Here is a 26,699-nt window from a genome sequence, read left to right as displayed (position 1 = left end):
TTAAAAACTAAAATGAAGATAAAGTAAATATCAAGTCTCTCTCCTCTTTACCCTCTTCATTAACAGCATCTCTCCTCTTAATCTCTATATCACTTGTCATTTCCAAATGGCATGGAATTCTGACTCTCTTTTATTCCAATAAAAAAATTAATGTTTATTAATTAAGAAAATTTTTTTTATAACACCTAAATTTTTCCGTGTAAACTTCTTCCTAGGACAGCTAGGTGGCACAGTGGATAGAGTGCTGAGCCTGAGTTCAAATTTGATCTCAGACACTTATCATCTTCTTGAAAAATAAACTAGGCAGATGCTTCCTTAGAGTATTGCCTACAGGCAATGCACTAGGAAGCTACCATTGAGCTATGTTATAAATAGATACAATCAGGACTTTTTAAAAATGGTATTTGAACTTAATATCTCTGACCAGGAAATGGGAATAAACAAGAGGAATACACCTTAGTTACACAGGCCTGCTCCTGCTACGATGTATCCCTCCCATTTCTGCTTCTGATCAAAGAACAGCTCCATGTTTGAATATTCCATCTCTTTCGTTGAGCAAGTTAACTTCACTCAAATGAAGGTGGAAATGTTTAAGCTGTTACCACTTGCCACTACCAGGACAGGTCTAATTGACCCTGAAGTGGGATCTTCAATTGCTGAGACCCTTCTGGCCCAGAAGCAGAAATGAGAGTGACTTGAAACAATAGCAAGTATGTGTAAAGCTTACCTCACGAGCACTGAAGCTGGTACAGCAGCTATGAAACTAGCCAGAGCCTGAAAGATACTAGGACACATAAAACACAACTCTGATCATGTCAAAAGAACAAAATTAACTCCTAAGCATGGCATACAAGGCCCTCTATGATCTGGCCCCGTTTTACCAAAGAAATCTAGAGTAAAGAGGGCTAGTTTTAGAATTAGAAGTCCTGGATGAAAATCCAAGCTTTGCTCCTTAATAGAAAGACCAGAATTTAAGATCACCTTGAAGGACCAACAAATTTTTGTGTTAATTGACATGCTTGGTCCTTCTAGTGTTAAATTAATTAATTCATGTTAGATTAAATTGTTGTGTATTTGCTTAACTGTGCATCCCATCAGTAGAATATAATATCCTTGAGGACAGGAACAATTTCATTTTTGTCATTGTCTCTGCTAAGCCTAGCACAGTGCCTTCTTTACATATAGTAAGTCCTTAATAAATGTTTGTTGAAATGAATGTCAGCCTTCCTACTGGACTCTATACCTCTTGAGGACAATGCACTGATCTGGAAACATATATCACCGGTCCCTCAATTGCTCATTCTGGACTGAGTCACTTGGTCTATTTTAAGGTTCCCCACAAACATGAGCAAACAAGGGAGGAGACGTGATTATTTGTGGTCATTCTCTGGTCAACAACCTCCATCACCAAGCAGGTTTCATGCTTGACATTAACCCTTTATGTTTTGAGCTCTTTAAAAGCACTCTTTTGGTGGGGGGAGCAGTTCTTTAGAAGGTCACTATGTTAATTCTACTAAAGTATCTGAATAACTGGGGCTTTGATGCCCTAGCTTTAGACAAAGTCAATTTTCTTTAGCTGGATCAACATCTTGTGAAAACTTGAAATTGGATTAAAATACAATTTTACATAAACACTAGGAATAAGCAGAGATGTTATTATCGTGGGATTCTCCTCCTGGCTCTGACTCAAAGCAGAGGTTGCCAGAATTCTTGCTCCAGAATTTCTAGATCACTATTCCACCACTCAACAACCTTTCCTCCTAAAGATGTTTATGCCATCTGTCAGAGATGCTCTACTCAAGCAACTAGTCAATAAGCATACATTAAGCTCCTACCATGTGCCAGGCACTATGCTAGGTGTTGGGGATACTAAGACAAAATGAAATAACCCCTGCCCTCAAGGAGCTTACATTCTATATTCCAGCCAACTGGTTTATTTGCCATTTCCCAAACTCACTCCAGATTTTCTTATCTGTTTCTCTGCTCATGCTATCCTTCTACCACAAATAGCCAGCCCAGTTTCCCCTCTCTCACCAGTTTCTGACAGTCAAAACCTAAGCATCCTAAGTGACCTAGTTCTAATGTCATCTCCAGAAAGCCACCTCTATTCCCCCTACTCTGAAGGAATCGCTGCCTCATTTGTACTAGCAGAGCACCTTGTACTTCCTCTAAGAACTCACCCTCCACTAAAGTCCTACATTAATGGGAATGGAATATGATTTGAGGTCCTCAAAGGCAGTACTAGCAGAGCAAAATCCCTAACAAAGCCTATCAAGTTGACAAAGCTTTGAGTGCAAACCTGGTGGAGAGACTGCCCCAGCTAAATTCAGAAAAGTTCATTACCAGAAAGGTTGACTTCCAGGTGATTTTTTTTCCCCAAAAAAACTATGCAAAGACATGGAAATGGGAGAGTGTCTTTTGTGCAGAACAGCAAATAAGACAGTAGGTTTGAACAACAAAGGACAGGAAGGAGGGAAAGGAACTAGTTAGGCATGGAGGAGTTGTCCTGTGGCTGGTCATCAGGCCCAGAGACTGGACATCTTCCCTGCCACACCTCCCACTCAATAACAGCCACAGTCCAGGAACAAAGACCCTGTTGAGATAATCTACTCAGCATTGCAGTGAGACCTCGGACCATACTGACCTTCTCAACTTCGCCTCAATCTTCCTATAACCAACGTAGCCCCAAGGCTTCTGAGTCTCTTTGGAATGCCAGGCAGAGGAATGAGACCAAGAACTGGAACTATATCTGCTCTTACATAAAGTACTTTTCTTTCCACCTCTTTCTCTGGGAGTGTTCGCAAATTAATTTTACCTTTGCAACTGTGAATAGCTTGATAATCTATCCTACATCTCCACTCAGAGACCCTGTGATTCAAGGCTGCCTAGGCTGAAGACACCATTTCTGGCATCCCCATGCCCATGTCAGCCCCATCCCTCTGTTGTCCCCCTACCAGTCTTCTCTACCCTTCTACTATGTCCTCTGCAATCCCTGTTCCATTGTTAATAAATTGTGCTTCATATTGGACCTGGATTCTTTCTCTTGAAATTTTTTTTTATTTTGTCTTTACCCATAAATATACAGTATTTGTCATTTAAAATTTTTTATTTTGTATTTACTTATAAATGTATAATATTTATCATTTCCCCCTAACAGAATGCAAACTCCTTGAGGGAAAGGGATGTTTTGTTTTGATTTTGCATCTCCAGAACTCAGGGCACTAGCAGCTGAGGAGATCAGGAAAGGCTTCCAGTAGAGGTGGCCCTTGGGTTAAGTCTTAAAGGAAACCAGGAATTTAAGGAGGTGGTGATAAGGGAGGGGTTCGTCGTAGGCATTCTAGTACAAGGGGACAGATAGGTGGTGAAGCAGATAGAGTGCCAGACCTGGAATCAGGAAGACCCGGGTTCAACTCTGGCCTCAGACACTTACTAGTTATGTGACCCTGGAAAAGTCATATAACCCTGTTTGACTCAGTTCTTCAGTCTGTAAAATGAGTTGGAAAAAGAAATGACAAACCACTCTAGTATCTTTGCCAAGAAAACCCCAAATGGGGTCACAAAGAGTCATACACTACTGAACAACAGCACAGTTAGGTGATAAATCAGCAAAGGAGACAGAGAAAGAGGAATATCAGGTAGCTAAGAGGAAAAAGCTTATCACCCTGCCTACCACATAGTAAGCATTTAATAAATGCTTATTTATTTACTAACTGACTGATAGAGCGATGAGTATCATGAAAACCCAGAGAAGAGAAAAGTATCCAGCAAGAGAGGCCAGTCACCAGGCTCAAAAGATGCTGAGAGATCAAGGTGGATGAGAATCAAGATGAGGCCATTTATTTCATTCTCGTGGTTCCTCCCATTAGTTCTAATTGTTCTTTACATCATGACTAATGGGAAAATACGCTTAATATCAATGTATAAGTAAAGCCTATATCAGATTGCACACCATCTGGGGCAGGGGGGAGAGGAGTGGGAGGGTGGAAAAATTTAAAACTCAAAATCTTATGGAAGTGAATGTTGAAAACTGAAAATAAATCAATTATATTTAAAAAAAAGATGAGGCCATTTGTCAATTAAAAGATTATTGGCAAGAGCTATTTCAACTGAGTGTTAAGGTGAGAAGCCAGGTATGGCACTGATCTCATTGTATACTACATTGTTGTTATCTGTACACAATTCATCTCCCTTACCAGACTGTAGTTTCCTTAAGGACAGGGGCTATTTCTTATTTATCTTTGTGCATGTGCACACACACACACAGAGTGTTTTGCATGAGCCTTATACATAGTAAGTGCTCATAAATGTTTACTGGATGACATTGTTTTGAACTGAGACAACATGACAGAAAGAACCCTAGATGAGGATTCATGAGTTCTGAGTTCCAGTCCTGGTCCTGACACTGACTTGTATAATCCTGTTCAATTCAGAAATTTTTCCCTGCCTCAGTTTCTCAGTTTGTAAAATGGGAGCCATATAAGCTACCTTGGCTATGCCCAGAGAATGTTCCAAGAATAAATGAAGTAAAGCATAGGAAACTGTTAGGAAAAAAAATTCCCACATATGTTTAACTAATGATTTTGATAACTTCATCTGTTTAAAATATCATAGAGAAGGGGCAGCTAGGTGGCACAGTAGATAGAGCACTGGCCCTGGAGTCAGGAAGACCTGAGTTCAAATATGGCCCCAGACACATAACACTCACTAGCTGTGTGACTCTGGGCAAGTAACTCAACCCTAATTGCCTCACCAAAAAAAAAAATCATAGAGAAAATTAACCACTTTCAATCTAATTTTCAACTATATGTAAAGGAAACTGTCCTAGGCATCTAGGTATCATAATTCATAGAGGGCTGGACTTGAAGGAAGTCCAGAGTTTGAATTCTGCCTCAGAAACTCCCTATCTCTGTGATCCCAACCAAGTCACTGAAGCTCTCTCAGCCTCAGTTTCCTCATGAGGATAAAAACGGGGCTGATTGTGAGGAGCAAATGAGATAATATATATAAAGCACTTTGTAAAACTTAAAGTACATATCTAAATGTTAGCTGCTGTTATTGCAATAAAAATCATTACAATGAATTTTGCAAAGCTGTGGCCTAGCAAAAGAAGGCTGAAAGTTTTCAAAACTTTCAATCTGAAACTTTTTTTTTTCAGTTTAAAACTTTTCAGCATCCTCACTGAACAAATCCAGAGTACCCATCTTCCTGGTTAATGCCACTTATCTGCAGAGTGAAGATCCTACTTTTTATAATTATTCCAGTTTAGGGTGAAGAGCTGGACAGTAAAAAGATCAAAACTTTGGAGATAGAAGAAATCTTAGAGGTTATCCAGTTCAGTCCCTTAACTCTACAGAAGAGGGAGCCCAAGGAAGTTAGATGACCTTCCCAGGGTCACACAGCTGATAAGGAGGTCCTCTGGATCCAAAGCCTGCCCATTTCTGGACCTTCTTCCAGAACTATGATATGAACACCCTCACATGGGTCAAGGACATCGACAGACATAGAATCACACACCCAAAGGAATGACCTAAATTTTTGTCTTTGGTTGGAGCTCAACTGTTCATTATGTCATCTATCTGGAGGTTATATCAGCCCACAGTAATGGTGAAATGATCTAATAAACTTCATTCATGACTCAAAAAGAGAATGCCAGAGTCCAAGCCATGCCTATTTCCATGCTACTCTGTAGGAGAGGAGTCAAGTTCTAGTTACTGCAAAAAAATTCCAATCTCAAAGGAAATTTTTCCACTGTTCAAGAACCATTACAAACTAAAATGGGAGGAAAATTTCCTTCTTTGCCTGCTAACCTGACTTTGATTGTCCAGACTTTACCATAAACACAGCTGTACCCAATGACAACATTCTTCCACATCTCCTTGAGCTGTTTACTTGTTAGGAGGATTTAACTAAATCTATGGACCTATCTACTCATAGCCAGCTCACATTCTAACCTCATCCTATCTCTAACTTAGACAAGGTCATGTCTAATGAAAGACAGGAAGGCAGAGAGATGAAATGCTATCCAATTTTGGAATTCCAGTCTGTTTCAGACCTTGCATTTCTTCCAGTGAAAGGAAAAAAATCTTACCCTGCCCAACTCTATCCCTCAGCTCTTGGCAAAGAGAACCCAAGTCTTCCCTTTTGTGGGGTGGGGTGGGGATCAGGAAAGGCTACAGAGGACAAAAATGCTATCGCTGAAATTTGAAGCAAGTGGCTGCATACTGATATCAGCATATCTGTAAAGAGTATATCAATGTATCTTAAAATTATAGGATATCAGAGTTGTCAGGAATCTCAGAAGTCATTGGACCCATCCTGTACCTGAGTAGGGATCTCCTCTGCAATAGTGCTGACAAACAAACACTCAGGGATGGGGGCAGTTCCTTCTATTTTGGAATGGTTCTAATTTTCAGTAAATTTTCCCCTTATGGATCAATATATCATGACATTTGATTGCTTGAAGTAACCATAATAATAACTAAAATTTATATTATATTTTGAGATTTGCAAAGGGCTTTATGTATGTTATCTTATTTGATCTTCACGACAATCCTGGAGAGGTAGGTACTACTATTATCCCCATTTTCCAGATAATTATAACAATAATCACAATAAAATGAAGATAGCTAATATTTACATAGTGCTTACTATGTACCAGGCATTGTGCTAAGTGTTTTACAATTAGCACCTCATTTGATACTCATAACAACTCTGGGAGGTAGGTGCTATGATTATCCCCGTTTTACAGATGAGAAAACTAGGGCAAACAGAATAAAGTAACTTGCCCAGTCACAGAGTTAGTAAGTGTTCAATACTGAGTTTGAACTCAGGTTTTCCTGACTCCAGGTCCAGAACTCTATTCATTGATCCACCCAGCTGCCTGGAAAGTTATCTAGCTCTCTTTAAATGCTGGAAACTTTAGAACCAAAATCTGCTTCTACCTCCTCCTTGTTCTCCTGTGTCCCGCCAAACAAAAAATAATCTCTTTGTCCCATGGCAGCCATTCAAATAAACAAAAACAGTTCTGATGTCCAAACACACATGCCACCCCTCCTCCCAACCTGCCCCCAAGCCTTATCTTTTTTTAAGGTAAAACATCCCAGCACCTTCAATTGGTTCTGCAACATGGTTTCAAGTCCCTTCACCATCCCAGTCACCATCCTCCGGAGGAGTTCCACTATTTCAATGTCCCTTCAGAATATTTATCAGTCACACCTTCTTTCAAATACAAGACTCTTACTTTGCCTCTTCTACCACTCCCGAGTTAAGTTTACTTTCCCATCAACTCCCTACCCCATTCTACCCCACCCCCCTCCTTCCTCCATGATTTTCAGGTTCTCACTGTCTTCTGGGTCTCCTACAAGCCAGGGGTTCACTTGGCCAATCTCTGTGCCCGTGATTCTGTTCCCCTTGTTTATCAATGTGCCTGCTCCAAAGTAGCCCATTTGGGACTATAAGATCCTAGAGCAAGGATTCTCCATCTTGTTTGTGTGATGGACTCCTTTGGCAAAGGCTGGTGAAGCCTATGGATCCCTTCTCAGAACCATGTTTTAAATAAGTAAAGTAAAATAAATAGGATTGAAAAGGAAATGAATTATATCAAGATGCAGCTATCAAAATTTAAAACCAAACAAAGTTCATGGACCTCTGGATATGAACCACTCTCTAGAGAGAAAAGACAATTATTACTGAGGTTCCTTCCACCTCTGAAGCCTATACTCTATGATAAATGCTGAAGTCTGTGGAGATGTCTGGAAATGTTTCCAAGCCCAGCTTAGTAAATCTCAGGGATGCGTCTGCTATCTCCGTTTCTCTCTGCTTCTTCCTCAGCCCTCTGCCATCAGGCTTCCATCTCTGCCATGCTCCTGAAACTTTCTTAAAGTTCTCTGATTACAAACCTTATGTCCGAGTTCAGTAGCCTTTTCTTCATTCATTCTTCTGGACCTCTCTTTGAAATTGGACTCTGTTGAACATCCCCTCTCTCTGCAAACTCTCTCTTCCCTTTGGCTTCCACACCACTATAGTATCCCAACTCTTCTCAAGCACTGCTTTCATTGATTCAGTCAAAAAACATCTATTAAGTCTTTGTCATTGAAGCTTCCATTCTATTTCTGTCTCTATTACTTTCTCTTCTTTCTCCCATTCCCTAGCCATGGCTATTCTCTGAAATTCACTCCTCAATCCTGCTCTTCCCTCTAGCCATCATCTCTGTGCTGATGTCTTCTGATTCTGTCTTCTTAATGTTTTTTGATGGTTGCAATACTGACAACTTACCAACAAAAAACAGATGGTTAAACCTTAATTCAGTAAGTGCACTTTTTCTTAACTATCTGCTTAAAGATTTTTCTGAAAATGATTGGTATCCCTGGCAACCATTGTTTGTGACACATATTGAATGTTTATGGGGATATTACATGTGTGGATAGAACAAGATGAAACACTGTTTAAACTGTAGTTGTAGAAACTGAGATTTGATTTATTTATTAACTACTGATTAATTCAGTGAGCATTTATTGAGCATCTGTTATGTGCTAAGCACTGGGGATATACAGAGAAAAAAATCAAATATTCCCTGTCCTCAAGGAGCTTACCTTCTTTTGGGGTGAGGGAATATGAACATCTATGAGTATTTACAACATTCACACACACACAAAATAAATACCAAGTAATTTGGGGGGTGGGAAGGAATAAATATGGGGATTAAGATAGGCCTCATGAGGAAAGTGGCACTTGAAATGAGCCTTGAAGGATGCTAGGGATTCTTCAACGTAGAGGTGAGGAAGGAGTGTATTCCAGGCTTAGGAGGTAGCCTGACCAAGAGAAGCAAGACTGGTGGTGGAGTGTTGCTTGTGTGGAAGAGCAAGAGGACAGTTTGGACGTAACACAGAGACAGTGAGTGAGGGACCCAGGGAGGTAAGCTGCAGCCAGACTATGAGGGTCTCTAAATGCCATATGGAAAAGTTTGACTGTGTCCTGGACGTAGTTGGAGCTTTCCAAACAAGGGAGTGACATGGTAATTGGTATCTGTGCTTTATGAAAATCACTTTGGCAACTGATGGTAGACCAATCAAGGGGCTATTGTGACAGGCCAGGCAACTGCTCAGGAGGGACTGAGATAATCCAGTGATCTTATAAGTAGACAGGGACACATGGAAGACACAGAAGAGAGAATTTTCTGGCAACTAGAATTCTTCATCACTTAAATTGAATACCAAGAGAGACTGTCAAGTTTTCTTCTCTCAGAGTCATTTAAAATACGCACATATATTGTGTGTTTGGGATAGAAACACGTTTGGCATATAAAGTGCTTTGCACACCTTAAAGTGATATATGTATGGTAACTATTAAATGGAAATAATAAATGGATGGTATGAAGGAAGATGCTATCTACCTCCAGAGAAAGAACTGATAAATAGAAGCATTTATAGTACGGTTTTACAAACACATGTGTGTGTGTGTGTATACACACATACATACATACATACATATAATGTGTTTAATTGTAGCCTTCTGTAGGACAAGAGAGAGAGAGGGAAAAAAATTAAAGGTGCACAGCAGAGAACACAAGGAAATCTAGAAGGAAGCACAGAAAAGCAAGGTAGCTTTGGAAACAGTATGGAGTATTTATTATGTAGTTTTTTTTAAAGTGAACAATCTGAAATGAAAATTCATGGTTATATATTGAATCTTCTCTTTAGGTTGTGCTGTGTACATGGAAATGTTTTTTTTTTGTATTTTTGTTTTAGTTTTGAATTTAAGTTTAAAATGAATGAAAATTTTGTTTTAAAAATAAGTAGACAGACTGATAATAGCCAGGAGAAATCTGAATGGCATCACGCTGCTTTTAATCAATTAATAATCAAGTATTTATTGATAATAATAATATCATTTATCTAGCACTTTAAGGTTTTTACATCTCTTATCTCATTTCATACTCATAACAACCTTTGTAAGGTAGTTGCTATTATTATCTCCATTTTACAGGGGAAGAAACTGAGGCTGAATGAGGTGAGGTGACTTGTCCTGGGTCATTTGGCTAGTAAGTGTATGAGTGAGATTTGAATCAGGCCTTCCTGACTTTAAGCCCAGCCTTCTATTCATTGTTTGCATTCAAGGAGTTTACCTTCTATGAAGGAAGCAACATGTACACATGTAAATTCACTCATCTGTAACCAAGGCCTTCAAAAGAACAGAGGTAACTCAAACATCCGGAAAATCCTTGAAAGCCTTATTCTAAGTCAAAGAAACAAATCTGTTTTTATGAGAGTCATTGGCCCACAGGTAGGTAGGTGGATAGGGTATCAGTAAAGTCAAAATAAAAGTAAAAATCAAATTAAAAAATTTTTTATGTTAAGACAGACAATAATCACTTATTAAGTACCTACTAAGTGCCAAGTACTCTGCTAAGCACTAGGGATACAAAGAAAGGCAAAACCAGCCCCTGCCTCAAGGAGCTCAGACCCCAATAGAGGAGACGATATGAGATGACTACTATGTCCATAAAAAGTTTGAAAGATGTAGTTTCTGGGTAATCATTTTATTAACAATGTTAGCATATTATTAATGAAAGGATGATCATTTGGCCATCTCTCTTAGACCAAGACAAATCATTGAATCCACTCAATACTTTTATGTCTTTGGTAGAGTGGGAGTTCCTGATGGTGGAAATCAACTTTGATTGGTTAATAATTAATGGGGAACATTGCCCCATACTGATCTGTATCTACATCATTGGTAGGAATGCCTCTGCCAGTGAGATTATAGATATTTGAAGTAAGTAGTCCAATCACACAAGCAGTGCAAGCGACCCATTGGGAATAATATCATATAGGGTGAGAGTGGGGCAGCTTGTACCTCCTAAAGGAATCAGTCAAGGCTAGACATACATGAGAAATCTACTCTTCTCAATGGAGGTCCCAAGATATTCTTGCGGCACTCATGAAACAAGCCCTATTGTCCCTCTTTTATACCACATCTGTCCTTCTCTCCCTTCTTACTGGACCCCAAAGTACAGATGGTAAAGGAAATGAGGTGAACTTGGGCATAGGTTCTATTTCCATTTTCTGCATTAGGTCTCAAGATGGAAATGTTAGAAGTCCATCAAATCTTGACAATATACAAAGTAACCAGCTCTGGCCTGTTGAAAGAAGAAAGAACACTGGGTTTGGTATCAGAAGGACCTGATTCAGATCCGGCCTCTGCCTCTTATTATGGCAATGTCAATTGGGCAAGTCATTTAAGTTCTCTGGGTCTCAGTTTCTTCATTGTGTAATAAAGGTTCTGGATTTGGCCTCTAAGATTCCTTCCAGCTCTAAATCTGTGATTCCATGTCACTTTCTCTGGCAAAAATATTCCATAGATTATCTGCAATCCACACCACTAGCTCACAGCTGAGAGAGACCTTAGGGCATCATTTGGTCTAATCACCTCATTTTATAGATGAGGGAACTGAGACCCAGAAAGGTAAAGCAACTTACCTAGGGTTACACAGGCAGGCATTCTGGCTGTTACTTACAAATATACACAAAGATATAGCAAAGTGGACAAAACTACAAACCACACAGGGAATGATATAGCAAAGTGGACAAAAATTACACGTATACAACTGTCAAATCCTATGTATTTGAACATCAAATGAAAATAATTCCCTCTTCCATCAGCCACTTTTGGTAGAGGAATAGTTAGATATGGTGGAAGACCTGATCCTCTGCCATTTATTATCTGTATTATTTTGGACAAGTCACTAACTCAGTGTATTACTTTGGACAAGTCACTTAACTCTCTGGGCTGTCGGCTCTTCAATTGTAAAACGAAGGGATGGAACCAGATAATGCCTAAAGGTCCATGAATCCTGACGCTTCACAGATGTCCTCCACAGAGATGAGAGCCCTTATCCCGGTCTCAAAGGAAACAGCGCACCTTCCTAATGGCTCACTAAAACACTCCAATACAAGTCATTTTTAGCCTTCCAAAGATGATGAGTTGGTCTTTAGTTCCCACATTATGCTAGAATACATAGAGGCAGCATAGAGTTCTAGGTCTGGAATCAGGAAGATAAGGCTTCAAGTCCTACATCAGACATTTTATGAGTCCCTCCATATTATTTTGAAACTATGAAAAATGCCACCCAGCACTTATTCATGTCATACACAGTGGATAGAGCACTGAGCCTGGAAGCAGGAAAAACTGAGTTCAACCTCAGATACTAGCTATGTGACCCTGGACAAGTCACTTAACCTCTGACTCAGTTTTCTTATCTGTAAAATGGAAATAATAACAGCCTACCTTCCAGAGCTGCTGTGACAATCAAATGAGATAATAATTGTAAAGTTCTAGGCACAGTGCCTAGAGGACAGTAAGTGCTAAATAAATGTTAGCTATGATGATAATAGCATGTAATCAGCAGCAATATAGCATTTTAAAGTTACCCAAACATTTTCCCAAACAAGAACTGGTAAACTTGGTAGTTCTAGTATTACGATCTCTATTTTACAGATGAGGGAACTGAGTCTCAGAGAGGTTAAATTATTTGCCTGACCTCATAGGACTAGTAAATATCAGAGTTGAGAGATGAACACAAATATACAACATCACACCAACCTGTGTAATTGTGTATTCAATTACTAACAGTCAACCTCCCTACTGACAATAAAAACACCGTTATATGTTGTCATGACTGACATAACCATTATATGAGTTTCTAGGTGTGTGTAAAAGTCCTTTGAAAAGCAGAAAGCATTATGCAAATGTAAGGTACTGTTGTTATTGTTCCAAAGTCCAATTTTCTGCCCCAAACAAGGCATTTAAATTCCAGAGAGGCTCTTGAAAAGTTTTTTTTTCCCTAATCTTTTCAGGGTTCACACCCACCGAAAACATTCCCACCAAAATCCTTTCCAAAGAAAAAAAAATCTATAACGAAAGGGATTTACATACCAGCAAGTTACTGATTAAGCTAGGGACCCTAGACCCAAGGAGCTTATGAAAAGTAAGGAAAACCTTCCTTTGGCACTATAGATTGGATTCACATTTTTAAATCACACCCTAGCATGTTAGTTTTTCCCTCCTTCCAAGTAGAACACCAGGGAAATCCCTGAGTAGGGAGTGAAGTCTGTTCCCAAAAGGGTCCTGAGAGATCTAGAACCTTTGGGGGTGCATCTGTCTCAGGTAGGAAAGAGGAAATTTCCCCCCCACCCCCAGTTTCAACCAAACTAAACCTTTACCTGCGCTCGTAACTCACCTTCCTTCCTAGAGTTGCCCAGCGCTGCAGGCAGGAGGAAAGAAAAGCAGAGGCACCTCAGCCAGAGCGGAGACATCCCGAGGGAGGGAAGAAGGGAGAAAGGGAGGACTCCGGCCTGCCCCCAACCCAAAGGAGGCCTCCTGGACCCAGCAGGGACAGCAGGGAAGCCAACACTGTTCTGTTCGCTTGGGGTGCTGGCTGCAGCCTCTCGGTGATGTGCACTCAGTTTTCTGCTGTGTCTTCCTTTTCCCCGATCAGGTGGTTATATCGACTCCTCTACCTGACTCAGTCCTGACAGGAAGAGAGAGTGTGTTTCATAATGTGACTCACCTTGTGAATAAGGAGGCCCAACCCTCGGGAGGCAGACAAATATACATACATCTACACACTCACTCACACACACAGACTTAGAAGTTCCTTAAACCCAGCCGCCATGCTCCTCCTCAAACCACAAAAATAGAACACACCTGGACAGGGCTAGGGAGGAGAGGGAAGGGGAGAAGAGACTGCGGTCCTGGGGGCTCCCCGTTTGCCGGTGTCAGCTCCCTCAGGCCTCTCCTCTTCAGATCATCGGAGCTGGTGCTCCAACACACAACTCAAGAGATTCCCCCAAGTACCGCTTTGCTCAGGGGCCAGTTCACTTCCAGGGTCTAGTCCTGAGTGAGGAGTAGGAGAAAAAGATCTCTCCAGGCTGGAGTCTGGGACAAGGTCGGAGATCTACCAGAGAGGCCCCTGGATCACAGCTGAGAAGAAACATCCCAGAGATATGATGTCAGGTCGGCCACTACTTCGGGGGTAAAAGGCTACTGATGTGTGAGCCAAAGAGTTCCCATTTGGTAATCACTGATAAGACTGGAGTAGGGATTATTCACCAGGGGTCCATGTATGTATGTATATACACATATATACATATACACACACACACACACATATATGTACATACTATAGATAGATAACGATTTCAATATAATATATTCCTTTGTAAACCCGTGTATTTTATTTAATGCATTTAAAAGCAGTATTCTGAGAAGGGGTCCATAAGTCTCATCAAATTGCTAAAAGGGTCAATTACCCAAAAAAGGCTAAGAACCCCTAGTCTAAAGAACCCTTCCCCTAAACCCAAACCACAAAAAAAAAAAAAAAAGAACTAAATCCACCTCCATAGGCTGAGAGGAAAATACGCAGAGACAAGTCAGGAGGAAAGGGAGTTGGAGTTGGATCAGACCACCTGATGTGGCTTTTGTATGTTGGTCCTCCGTCCCCCCTCTCCGGCAGATTGTAAACTTCTTGAGAGCAGGAGTGGGTGTCTGGTGGGTTGTTTTTTTTTTTTAACTTTTCTTTGTATCTCCAGTACCTAGCCCAGTGTCCAATAAACAGTAGGTGCTTGATAAATGCTTGCTGATTTGACTTGAGTTTTCTGTTTACTTGCTGTGTGACCTTGGGGAAGTCACTTAAACTTTCTGGGCCTCAGTTCGATCATCTGTAAATGAAGAGGTTCTGCTAGAAAACCTCTAAGGTCCCTTCCAGCTCTAAACCCATGATTCTAACACCCCTTGGCCTCCATCCATATTGCTGTCATTTAATTTTTGTGGGGCTTGGCTTCTTCATCTGGATGATAAGGGGTTCAGTCCTTAAGGGCCCATTCATTTCCAATATTCTATGGTTCTAACATTCTGTGGTGTTCTATAGGATTGATGACAACAATGACATTTTTTTTCCCCTTAGGCCCAAGTGGCACTTTTCATCCTTCTCAACAGAACTCTGAGCCTCTGCCAGCTGTCTCATGGGCCTGGCACTGGCTTAGTAATAAGCATATGGAAGCTGTTGACCCTGTCTCTTTACTAGTGTGGTATAGTAGGAGAATCACTGGCCTGAAAATCATGAAACCTGAATTCTGGTCCCAGTCCACTCACTGACTCACTTAAGCAAGTCAGTGTGACCTTAGGTCACTTACTTCTCTGGTCTGAGTCTCAGTTTCCTCAACCATAAAATGAGAGCATCAGTATGTCCTATGCTTGGTTCAAGAAAACCAGTGGCTTTCATAGAATAGGGCAGGACAGGTGTGGCTAGACAACAGGTAATGTAAAAAACACAACAACCAAAAAAAAAAAAACCAAGTAAACCAAAATCCCTGGGTTTTTTAGTAGCCTGCAAACTCAACATGAGTCAACAGTGTGACATGACAGACAAAAATGCCAACTCATTCTCAGGCTGCATCCTAAGGTTATGTCCAAAAGGAGAGTGCTGATAATCTCCTTGTATTTGCACTGATCTAACCACACTTGAAGTACTGTATTCAGCTCTGGCCACCATATTTTAGGAAGGAGATTGAGAAGCTGGAGCAAGTCCAGAAGAGGACAAGCAGACCAGAAAATGTCCCAGGAGGATCACTTGAAGGATAAGGGGATAGTTTAGCCAGGAGAAGAGAATCCTAGAGGGGGCAGGGAGAGGAAAGAATAGTTGTCTTCAAGTCTTTCAAGGCATACCCAGCGAAAGAAAGACTAGCTCTATCTTGCTTGGCTTCGAAAGGCAGAACTAGGAACAATGGGCGGAAGTTTCAGAGAGGCAGATTTTGGATCCAGGAAAGGAAATACTTCCTCCAATCAAACCATCCCAAAGCGGCGAGGGTAGGTGCCAAGGGCAATGGGTTCCCCTTCCCTGGAAACCTTCAAACTTAGGTTAGATGACCAATCATTAGGAATGTTACAAAAGGAATTCCTTGGACTAGAAAAGCTCTAGAGTCCCTTTCAACTCTGAGATTTTGTGAAATAATCTCTCAGATCCTCTTTGCTTCAAAAATTCCATGACTCTAAGATGTTGTGGACCGAGCTCTCCCCCAGGTCTTCAGAACAACTGACCCAAGCCCTCAGATCTGGGATGAGACAATGTCACTGTTACCGTGACTGGCAAATGGGCAGTAACACTCCTGTACCATCTTTCTCCTTTTAAGACCTGAAAACCAAGTTCCATCACAGGAAATACAGAAAGTACATGCACTCTTCCCCCACAATTTTTCTCCTACTCCTACTGCAGAATTTAAACAAACAAATAAAAATCTTCCTTTCTGGTAATGCAGTGGACAGAGAGCTAGGCCTGGAGTCAGGAAGACCTCAGTTCAAATTTGGCTCAGATACTTACTAACCATGTAACCTTGGGTCAGTCATTTAAACCTCAGTTTGCCTCAGTTTCCTCAACCGTAAAATAAGGATAATAATAGCACCTACCTCCCAGGGTTGTTGTGAGGATTAAATGAATAGCCCAGCATTGATGCCCCCAAGGAGCAAAAGGTCACTGACCTTCAGGAGTGACCTTCTGGACCCAGACCAACACATGCTAAGAGGAGGATTTATTTAGTAGTCATGCTTCATCTGGACATCAGCTTGGTGGGAGACATTCTAAGCTTTGCACGTATTCCTCTCACAGACTGGTATAGGAGAGAGTCCTCAAGGTCTGGGGTGGGTGGGAATATTTGTTTATTTGTTCATGCTATGTCCTTGGGAAAAAAAATCCTTTTGTAAAAGCTAATTGATGTGAAATGGTTAAACGGAACTGGGGCATTATCTACTGGTGCCCATCAGTGTGAGGAACAGAACCAGGGGAGCTCAAGCCAATGGCATTATAGAAAAAAGCACCTTACAAACTTTCAACGTACCACAGGATTCTGAGGAGCAGGTATAGCCTGTCTAGCTCTGGGACAACAAGGCAAAGGATCCTTGCTACTTTAAAAAAGTCTATCATTCCCTTTCCAGTCTAGTTCCCGACATCTGGACTTCAAGACCATGCCTCTGCTTCTATCTCAGCCTGGGACTTCCCTCATACCTGGAACCTCCTCATCCTAGAACCTCCAATCATCCCTGTGACCTCCTCAACCTGGACTATCCCTTCAGAAGACCTCACTTCTCCCATTGGTGAGTTCTTCCGGGGAAGCCCCGGGGGGGGGGGGGGACCCTTGCAGAGGAGCCCAAGCCAGCCTTCCTTACCTTTCCAACCCTGTTCCAGATTTCTGGGCTTGTATCTTAATTTCTCCTACCCTCTTTTCAGCTCCCCTTTCTGTCTTTCCACTTTAGAATGGAATCTCCCGCTTTTCTATTTTTATCATTAATACTTAGAACTGTTCTTTGCACATAGTAAATACTAATAAATGTGTATTCATTCAGATTATTTTCTGGCTCCTTTTTTTTTTTTTTGGTGAGGCAATTGGGGTTAAGTGACTTGCCCAGAGTCACACAGCTAGTGAGTGTTATGTGTCTGAGGCCAGATTTGAACTCAGGTCCTCCTGACTCCAGGACCGGTGCTCTAACCACTTTGCTGCTTAGCTGCCCTGATTATTTTCTCTCTTAAGCATTTTTGTATTTAAGATTACAAATCTGGGCTCTTTAAGAAAAAGTTAATGGGAAAACATTCTATAATACTGATTTACCTTAATTATCAATTGCTTCCCAGAAGACAAAAAGCAAATCCATTTGTCTTTCCATAAAACCCAAAAGGATCTGGTTTGTTTGCTTTTCTCCTACTTCTAGATGTAAAATCCTCCTCACCTTTGCCTTGTAGAATGCCTCCTTTCCTTTATAGCATAGGATCACCTCCTAAATCCAGGTGACCCCACCAGTTGTTAACACCATTTCCCTCTTAAAATTATTTTGTATTACTTGGCACGTACTTTACATTTCCTTGTCTATGTAAATGTTATATCTTCCCAGTGGAACATACGCTCCTTGAGAGTAAGGACTGTTTGATTTTTTTGCCTTTGTGTCTCTGGGGCCTAACATAATGCCTTGTAGTGGCATTAGCTAGGTGGCAAAGTGAATAGAGTGTTGGGCCTAGAGTAAGGAAGACCTCCATTAAAATCTGACTTCCAACACTTACTAGCTGTGTGATCCTGGGCAAGTCACTTAACTTTTATTTGTCTCAGTTTCCTCCACTGTAAAATGCAGATAATAAGGGGCAGCCAGGTGGCGCAGTGAATAGTCAGGAGGACCTGAGTTCAAATCTGGCCTCAGACCAAACACTTGACACTTACTAGCTGTGTGACCCTGGGCAAGTCACTTAACCCCAACTGCCTAAAAAAAAAAATGTGGATAATAATATTAGCTACCTTCCAAGGCAGTTGTGAGGATCAAATGAGATGACAGTTGTACGCACTTGGCAAATGTTGTTGTTGTTGTTGTTGTGGTTGTGCGTCCTTCATTTTCAAAGAGGACCACGACATGAGGGAGGTGATGCCATGACACGCAAGTGAATTGGATTTAAGTAAGGGAGGGCCGTGCAAAGTCACCAGCCTCACTTTCTCCTCCAGAGCCATTGGGTCCAGTGGGAAGATATAGATCAGGACAACTAGAGATGGCCCTGGATGCAGTGGGAGACCTTGGCCTTTTCAAGCTAACGTCTTCGATAGGTCTGTTTGACTGAGGCAACACCCATTCAGTGATCAAGGCTAGGTAAGAACTGAGGCAGAGAATGGCATCTTTATCTAGTCAAAAAACAAAAAATCAATCTAAGAGGGGAAGACTCTAGGGGTGCTTGGCCAAAACAAAAACAGTTGCTGTTTACATTCACTGTAAGCCATCAGAGCCCAAACAATGACCAAATGGGACCTATTATTGGCCGATGAGAGCTAGAGTGATTTGGGTACGTATAGGCACTTAATAAATACTTATTTCCTTCCTTCCTAGTACTTGATAAATGAGTCTTGAATTTGAAATACATTTAAGAAACAAAATGCTTCGATCCCAGTGCACATCTCAAATTTGTCTATAAAAATACACCTTTGTTTCTGAGACAGCAACTAGATTCCACTATGAATCCACCTAATTCTGTTAGTTCTCTTTAGATAAGCCCCTCTAAGACAGTTTTGGGGCCATATGTATAAATGCCACCCAGGGAGCTATGCAGGTACATGATACCACCCAAGCATCACAGAGGGGCCCTGAAGGGAGCAGCTTCTATCCATTGGAACGGTCTCTCTGGCATTTCAAAAGATAAAGCAACCTGTGTTCTCTGTCTCTCTTTCTCTGTCTCTGTGTCTCTCTGTCTCTCTGTGTCTCTCTGTCTCTGTGTCTTTCTGTGTCTCTCTTTCTCTGTCTCAGTCTGTGTCTGTCTGTCTCTCTCTCTCTCTCACTCTCTCTTTCTGTCTTTAGGGGCTCAGAATCTGAACTGCCTCTTGTCTTAAGAAATCAACCCTTGGATTTTCTTTCTAATCTTTCAGAATGTTTGGACATTCATATGGAGATTAATTCCAAGTGCTGACTGGGATACTTTAACAGTTCAGCAATTCCCCTAAAAAGAAAACAAGGAAAGCATTTGGGTATTTCTGAAAGGTGTGGCCAGGATGAATTATGGACAGCTCTGAAAACTCCCTTTGTCCAATTTTGTTTGTTTCTCAGTCATCTCCCTGGGAGCCTTCCTTTTTTTTTTTTTTTTTTTTGAATTCTGGACTTGGCAGTGTGGAATAAGGGAAAGAGCACTGACTGACTTTAGAGTCCAAACACCTCAGTTCAAGTCCTGTGGTTGGCCTCTAGCTCCAGATCCATGGTCCTCAGATTGCACAGAAAGCTCTGCATTTCTGCTATGCACAGCTCATTTTTAAAAAGCGTGTATCATATGTAACCAGGTGATCACAAACAAGGTTCTGTTTTTTGCATCCAAGGGGCAACATTTTTGCAATGCAATTTAAAGAATTTCATAACCCTTCTCTCTCCCCAAAACCCTCAAAAAGAAAATTACCAGTGACATATTGATTTTTACTTTTAACGATCCACCGTTACCTTAGTTAACTTTTAAAGAGAATGCACGGAATGCCACCCACTTTCAAACTCCCTTGTGATTTTTTTTTTAACCTGAAGCACAAGCTTTTAAAGGGCCAGCAGCCAGTTAGAGGCAATACTACTAAGGCTAGAACAATTCTTTCCCTTTAAAGATCCCCTCTTCATTAATTAATTATGTCAATATTTGCATAAGAATTCAGAGCTTAAAATTATGCAAGCAAAAAAACCAAAACCAACTAGCTTCCAGATCCTTTTACTTCAGTCAAGGGAAATGCCCATAAATGGGAACACTTCATTGTTTTCCCAGATCAGCTGGTTAAGTTCTCCCTATTGGATGCTCTCCAAGATACAGTATTCTCTGACCAATGCCAAGGTTATAAGTACCCACTTTATGGAGAGACTTATAATAATTTGCCTGCAGTCAAGGTTCAAGTTGCTAACAGAGCCAAGAGTAAGAAGTCAGGAATCCCAAAGCATACCTGTAACTTACAGCAGGGGTGGGGAATTTTTATTCTATTAAGAGCCACTGACTCATAGAGGGTGGGAAATCAATCCAGGCCACATACAAAAAAGCAACTTAATTTCTATTCTTTTCCCCTTAGAGAAATACATTGTAAATCATTCAAAGGTTAAATTAGCAACAAGGGACTTTGTTCTATTTGGCCCCAAAGGAAAGAATAGATGGAAGTTACAAAGGCTGAAAGATTTTGTCTGAATTTAAGAAGGGAAAAAAAAACTCCCTCACCATTAGAATTAGTCAAAAACTACCCAAATGAGGGCTGACTTGGGAGGTAGCGAGCTTCCCCTTCACTGGGGAGTTCTCAATAAAAGCTGGCTAGTCATTTATATTATAGAGGATATTCTTGCTCACGTATGGGTTGGACTGTTTGGTCTATGGACTTCAAAGTATTGTGACCTGTTATCTACTTGAAATGTTCCTGTGAAACTAGAAAGTACTATACCAAAAGAACTTTCATAAAGACAACATGCCAGTATTAATGTTGGTATCTGTAAATGAGCACATGACTTCTGTCTTTAGTAATATAAAATCTATAAAATTAACAGACACTTAGAGATGTTATATCAACGTAGAGATGACAGTCAAACCTTTATGAAATGCCTACCAAGTACCAGGCACTGTGCTGAGAGGATACAAAGAAAGGCAAAAACATTGTTCCTGCCCTCAAGAAGCTTGCAATCTAGTAGGGAAAACAATGTGCAAACAAGTATGTACAAGCAAGTTACATACAGGACAAATTGAAGATAATCACAGAAGGAACTTGGCCTTTGGACAAATAAAGTTTCATGCTATTTTTAAAGATGTTCAAAGGAAGAGATTCCATAGCCTTCCTCACTAACCTAAGTCAATATCTAATAAGCCTCATTGTAATCATCATAATAATGAAATTTATGTAGTGCTTTAAAGTTTACAATACATTTTACAGACTATCTCCTTAGAGCCCCCTTACAGCATTGGAAGGGGCAGCTAGGTGGAGAAGTGGATAGAGCACAGGGCTTAGAATCAGGAAGTTTCATGTTCCATGAGTTCAAATCCAGTCTCAGACACTTACTATCTGTGTGACCTAGGCAAGTCACTTCACCCTGTTTGCCTCAGTTTCCTCATCTGTAAAATGAGCTGACGAAGAAAATGGCGAATATTCCAGGATCTTTACCAAGAAAAACCCAAGTGGCGTCAAGAAGAGTCAGACGTGACTAAACAACAACAAAGCCCTGTGAAGTAAGTACTGCTGGGATTAATTCTTCCATTTTACCAATGAGGAAACAAGCCCAGAAAGGTTAAGCAACTTGCCTTTCTCCAGCTCATTTTATAGATGAGGAAACTGAGGCAAACAGGGTGACGTGACTTGCCCAGGGTCACACAGCTTGTAAGTGTCTGAGGCCAGATTTGAACTCAGGAAGATAAGTCTTAGAAAGATGAGTCTTCCTAACTCCAGGCCTAGAACTCTATCCGCTTTGAACACTTAGCTGCCTCACCTTGGTCATACAGCTAGTTAAGTATCAAAGGCAGGATTTTAAAGCAGATCTTCCTGAATCCAAGTTTATTTGACTCCAGCACAACATATAGCTGTTGCTAGTTGACTGACAAACAACCCATATAATGGGGGAAAAATTGAGAGTGAGTGAGTGTGTGTTGTGGGGGTGTGAGGGTGTGAGGGTAGGAATGTAAATGAGACAGAATAGCCCAGGTAGTATAGAGAGTACGGAGCTTGGGGTCAAGAGTTCCTGGATTCTAGTCCTTTCTCTGACACTTATTATCTGAGTGACCCTGAGTGAACCTCAGTTTCTTCATCTGCAAAATGAGATAATAATACTTGTATTACCTGCCTTACAGGGATATTATGAAGAAGGTATGTTGAAAGCCCTATTTTTGCCTGCCCAAATACTCATTTAATAAATGATTAAATGCCTATCACATACAGAATATTGTGCTGAAAGAAATACAAAGCTCAGAAAAAAAAAGAAATACAAAGTTAAGGTAAGATGAAATCTCTCTCAAAGAGTTTCTAATTTAGTGGAGGCAGAAGACAAACACAAATAACTAACTATAAAATGTAATAGGTCATCATAATAACTACTACATAATAACAATAGCTAGAATTTGGCTAGCACTTTAAGATGTGCAAAGCCCTTTACATATGTTAACTCATTTGCTCCTCACAAAATCCCTGTAAGGTAGGTGCTATTATTGTGTTCATTTTACAGATGAGGAAACTGAGGTAATAGAGAGGTTAAACAACTTGCCCAGAGTCACACAGCTAGCAAATGTTTGAGGTAACATTCAAACTCAGGTCTTCCTTACTCCAAGTCCCACACTCCGTCCACTGTGAATCAGAGAGTGGCAAAGACAAGCGTTAGGTGAAATCTGAGAGGGAAGAAAATTGAAGCTTCTCTATGAACATAAACATCCCCTTCCCATTAAGAAGACCAAATGCGAGTTAAAACTTCAAACAACATCCCTTAGAATATGTCTCTAAACTATAGTTTCATCATCAATAGTTATTCATTTTCTTTATACTTTACCTTTTTTCCTGCTTCCCTGGACAGCCACTACAGGTCCTCATGTAACGTCCCTTGACATCTATCCAATCATTCCTCAAATAGCTTTCGTCTTGCTACACTATCATCCAAGACCAAGAAAACTGTCTTCAAACAACCTTCCTCAAGCTCTTTAAAATGGTCTGAGTTCTGTTGTTAATTAGGAGAAGAACAGCCCAGGGTGGTTTAAATCCCCAATCACTTATCCCAAGATTCAAATATTCTGAGAACTGGTTAAAGAAAAAAAATCCCCAAATATTCCACTGCTGTTCTGCGATCACATTACAGGTTGGATCTGGCTTCTGTTTCATAGGGCAGGATGTAGTTATGCAACACCTGGAAAGAATGAATGAGGGTTGATTAGGTACTTCCTATGTGCAAAGCACTGGGCATATAAGCAGAAAGTCAAAACAGTCCCTGCTGTCAAGGAGCTCACAATTCTGATAGGGAGAGCCAACAAATGTAGGAAATCTCATCAGTAGAGTGAGTGGAAAAGTCTCATGATCCTTAGCGTGCAATGCCAAAGCACTTGGTAATATTTCCCTTGATTTGTCTATTTCTGATTTCAAATCACTTGACAGTGCCACGGAGTTTGGTGGCCAGAACTTCTTTTTAAGTCACCAGTAGCTGTGGCCACTGTGAAAGGGGCTCCAGAACCTGCAGAATGGTCACATTGAATCTCATTAGATTGTAAGCTTTCTGAGGACAGGAACTGTCTTTTGCCTCTTTTTGTACTTCCAGCCCCTGGAACATTTTGCTGTTATTGAGTCATTTTTCAGTCATGTCTGACTCTTGGTGATCCCATTTGGGGTTTTCTTGGCAAAGATACTAGAGTGGCTTGCCATTTCCTTCTCCAGTTCATTTTATAGATGAGGAAGGTGGGGCAAACAGAATCACACAGCTAGTAAGTGTTTGAGGCAGCATTTGAACTCAGGTTTTCCTGACTGTAGTCCTAGTGTTCTTACCCACTTCACTACCTAGCTGCCCTTCCTGGCACATAGTAGGAACTTAACAAATGTTTACTGATTGACTGATAAATCTCCACAAGAATTGATTTCCTAGATAATGATCATCAGGGTTGGGCTGAAAATAAGGTTGGTGATCCTGGACTTACTGCTATTCTCATAGACAGCAGTCATTTGGTTTTGGTAGTATCCGGGGTGATTGAGTCCCTTCTGCATAGGAGCTGCCCCCGTCAGTGATGGCTAAACTGGAAGCAAGGCTCATGGTTTGGCAGGGCTATTCCCAAGGCTCTTGGGCTCAGGACCCTGTACTGCCTCCATCAGAGTCTGAAAGAAGGTGGTCATTGTGCTTTGACTCAGCTGGTACATGCTGTCTCCTGTCTCTCCGTCAAATGGCTTGCTGCTTCAGCTATGCTGACTATGCCTCTCTCCTCAGCAACAGTCTGCCAGCAGTTGGGGGGGAGATGCCTCGTCTCTTCTCTGTAGGGTTTTCTTCTCTGAATGCTGGCTGAAAAGATTGGGCAGGAAGTAAAGTAAAAGGTCTGGAAGATAGTGCTTTTGCCAAGGTTCTTGGACTTAACCTGAACATCAGTGGAAGCTGGTCAATATTAATCTTCATTGTGGTGAGGGCCACATTAGTGTTGGTTGTGGTGAGTACCAGTGGTCTACATTAAACCCAGCATAAATTGTTATGGAAAAAATGGAGACCCTAACTCACTAAGTTTAAAATTTTCTCCATTCTGCCTGACATGACCAGAGAAGTCTTTTGTCTGCTTGTGATGTAATGGAAAACATCCCAAGATGTGTCAAACCCATTCTTCACATTTTCATGTGAGGACAAACAATGCCAGAAGGAACCTGGAACACATAACTGGAGATAATGAGGTACTAGACAAAAAAAAAATGAAGACCTTAGGGGAACAGATGATGTTTTTGGCAGTGCTTCCAATTAATGAAAGAGAGAAAGAGAGACTTAAGAAGTAAATTCTGCTTTCCTCTAATCAAGGGTATGCATCAGACTTATTTCTGACATTCCTCTCTTTCTCTATTACAAATTCTAAAATTAGCCTGTCACTTCTTGCCAAGGCTCCCATCATTCCTACTTAAGTAACCTCAATTCCTTCTATCCCTGGTCAATAACCTATAACTCTTACATTTTAAGTTTTAGTTCAAAAATCCAAATCCTGTTTTTAAACACCATCTTCTTAACCAGGGCCCAGGGGAGCTGCTATTCTGGATCTGATTCTGACTAACAAAGCAGAACTGACTGCTCAAGTAGTAATGATGGGAACCTTAAGGGTGAAGTGACCAGTCCATATTAAAATTAACGATACAGAAAGAGGGAAGGTAGGCATAGGCTGACACTCACCTTGGATTTTAAGAGAATGAATTTCAAAGGATTTGGAGAAAGAATAGAATAAGATCCATGGCCTAGAATTCTATAGAAGGGGCAGCTAGGTGGCACAGTGGATAGAGCTCTGGTCTTGGAGTCAGAAGGACCTGAGTTCTAATCCGATCTCAGACACTTGACACTTACTAACTGTGTGACCCTGGGCAAGTCACTTAACTCTGATTGCCTTACCAAAAAGCAAAAAAAAAAGGGGGGGGAGGGAGCTGTTGAAAGAGATCATTTTGGGCATATAAGGACTGCACAGACCAATTTAGATTTTTAAGATATATATATATGTGTATATATATAGATATATACACATATATATATGTATATGATGGAAACAAAAGCAGGTATTAGCCAATGAATGCAAAAATGTGCCATGGTCCAATGACAGTGGTATCAGTCAGTCAGTCAACAAGCATTTACCATGTGCCAGGCACTGTGCTAAACCCTAGTAATACAAGAGAATGCAAAAGAAAAAAAAAAGATCCTGCCCTCAAAAAGCTCACATTCTAATAGAGTAGAGTAACTGCAGGCAACCAGGAACCTACAAGATACAATACTGAGTAGATAAAGGTAATCTGAAAGCAGAAGGAAGGCCTTAACTGCTAGTGAGCGGATGGAGAAAGGCCTCCTTCAGAAGGTGAGGTTTAAGCAGAGACTTGAAGGAAGCTAAGGTTGTTAGAAGGCAGGCATGAGGGGGCAGATCATTCCAGGCACGGGGGACAACCTGTCCAAAAAGATGGAAGATGGAGTGCTATGCTTGAAGAACTGGCAGAGTGCATGGAGGGGAGGCAGGTGTAATAAGGCTGGAGAGTTAGGAATGAGCCAGCTCATGCAGAGTCTCAGCGCCAAAGAACTTGATATTTGATCTTGGAGGTGACAGAGAACCTAAAGCTAGTACTTAACATCAGGATAGGTAAAACTCAGAAGAACTGAGATGAATACTGAAGGCTGACAATAAAAAGGCTTTTAAAAAAAAGCAAACAAGACACAGAGCAAGAGGAAATCAAGGGAGACATAGAATTGTTGATGGGCCTACTAGACAATTCTTATTTTTCTTGTTCTGCCTAGAATAATCTTTAGACTGGGAAGGGATAGAAATTGGAATTGTGATTTCAATGTTATAGTAAACTCCTTTTGGGGAGGTGAGGGATGGAGAAAATTTGAAATGAATTTTTTTAAAATTCATGTTAAAAATTATCTTTACATATAATTGGGAAAAAATAAAATATTATTAAAAAAAAGAAAAAAGACAAGAATCTCCCTCCACCAATGCAGGGCAA

At 40.8% G+C, this 26,699-nt stretch overlaps 1 protein-coding gene across 1 annotated transcript in view; it reads right to left on the bottom strand.

The window, feature by feature from the left end:
* Positions 1 to 23,236, bottom strand: part of LAMC2 (laminin subunit gamma 2) — an 82,070-nt gene extending 58,834 nt beyond the window's left edge. The window contains exons 1-2 of the mRNA XM_027868585.1: positions 23,044 to 23,236; positions 13,238 to 13,528 (exon numbers count right to left, since the gene is read on the bottom strand). Of these exons, the coding sequence (XP_027724386.1) occupies positions 13,238 to 13,313 (76 nt within the window). The 5' untranslated portion in view covers positions 13,314 to 13,528; positions 23,044 to 23,236. The remainder of the gene's footprint in view (positions 1 to 13,237; positions 13,529 to 23,043) is intronic.
* Between the last annotated feature and the right edge of the window lie 3,463 nt (positions 23,237 to 26,699).

This window comes from Vombatus ursinus, unplaced genomic scaffold (genome assembly GCF_900497805.2).
Source record: "Vombatus ursinus unplaced genomic scaffold, bare-nosed wombat genome assembly UNPS02014789.1, whole genome shotgun sequence".
Taxonomy (NCBI): domain Eukaryota; kingdom Metazoa; phylum Chordata; class Mammalia; order Diprotodontia; family Vombatidae; genus Vombatus; species Vombatus ursinus.
Note: the sequence above shows the minus strand (reverse complement) of the source record. Positions and strands in the feature narration are given on the sequence as shown.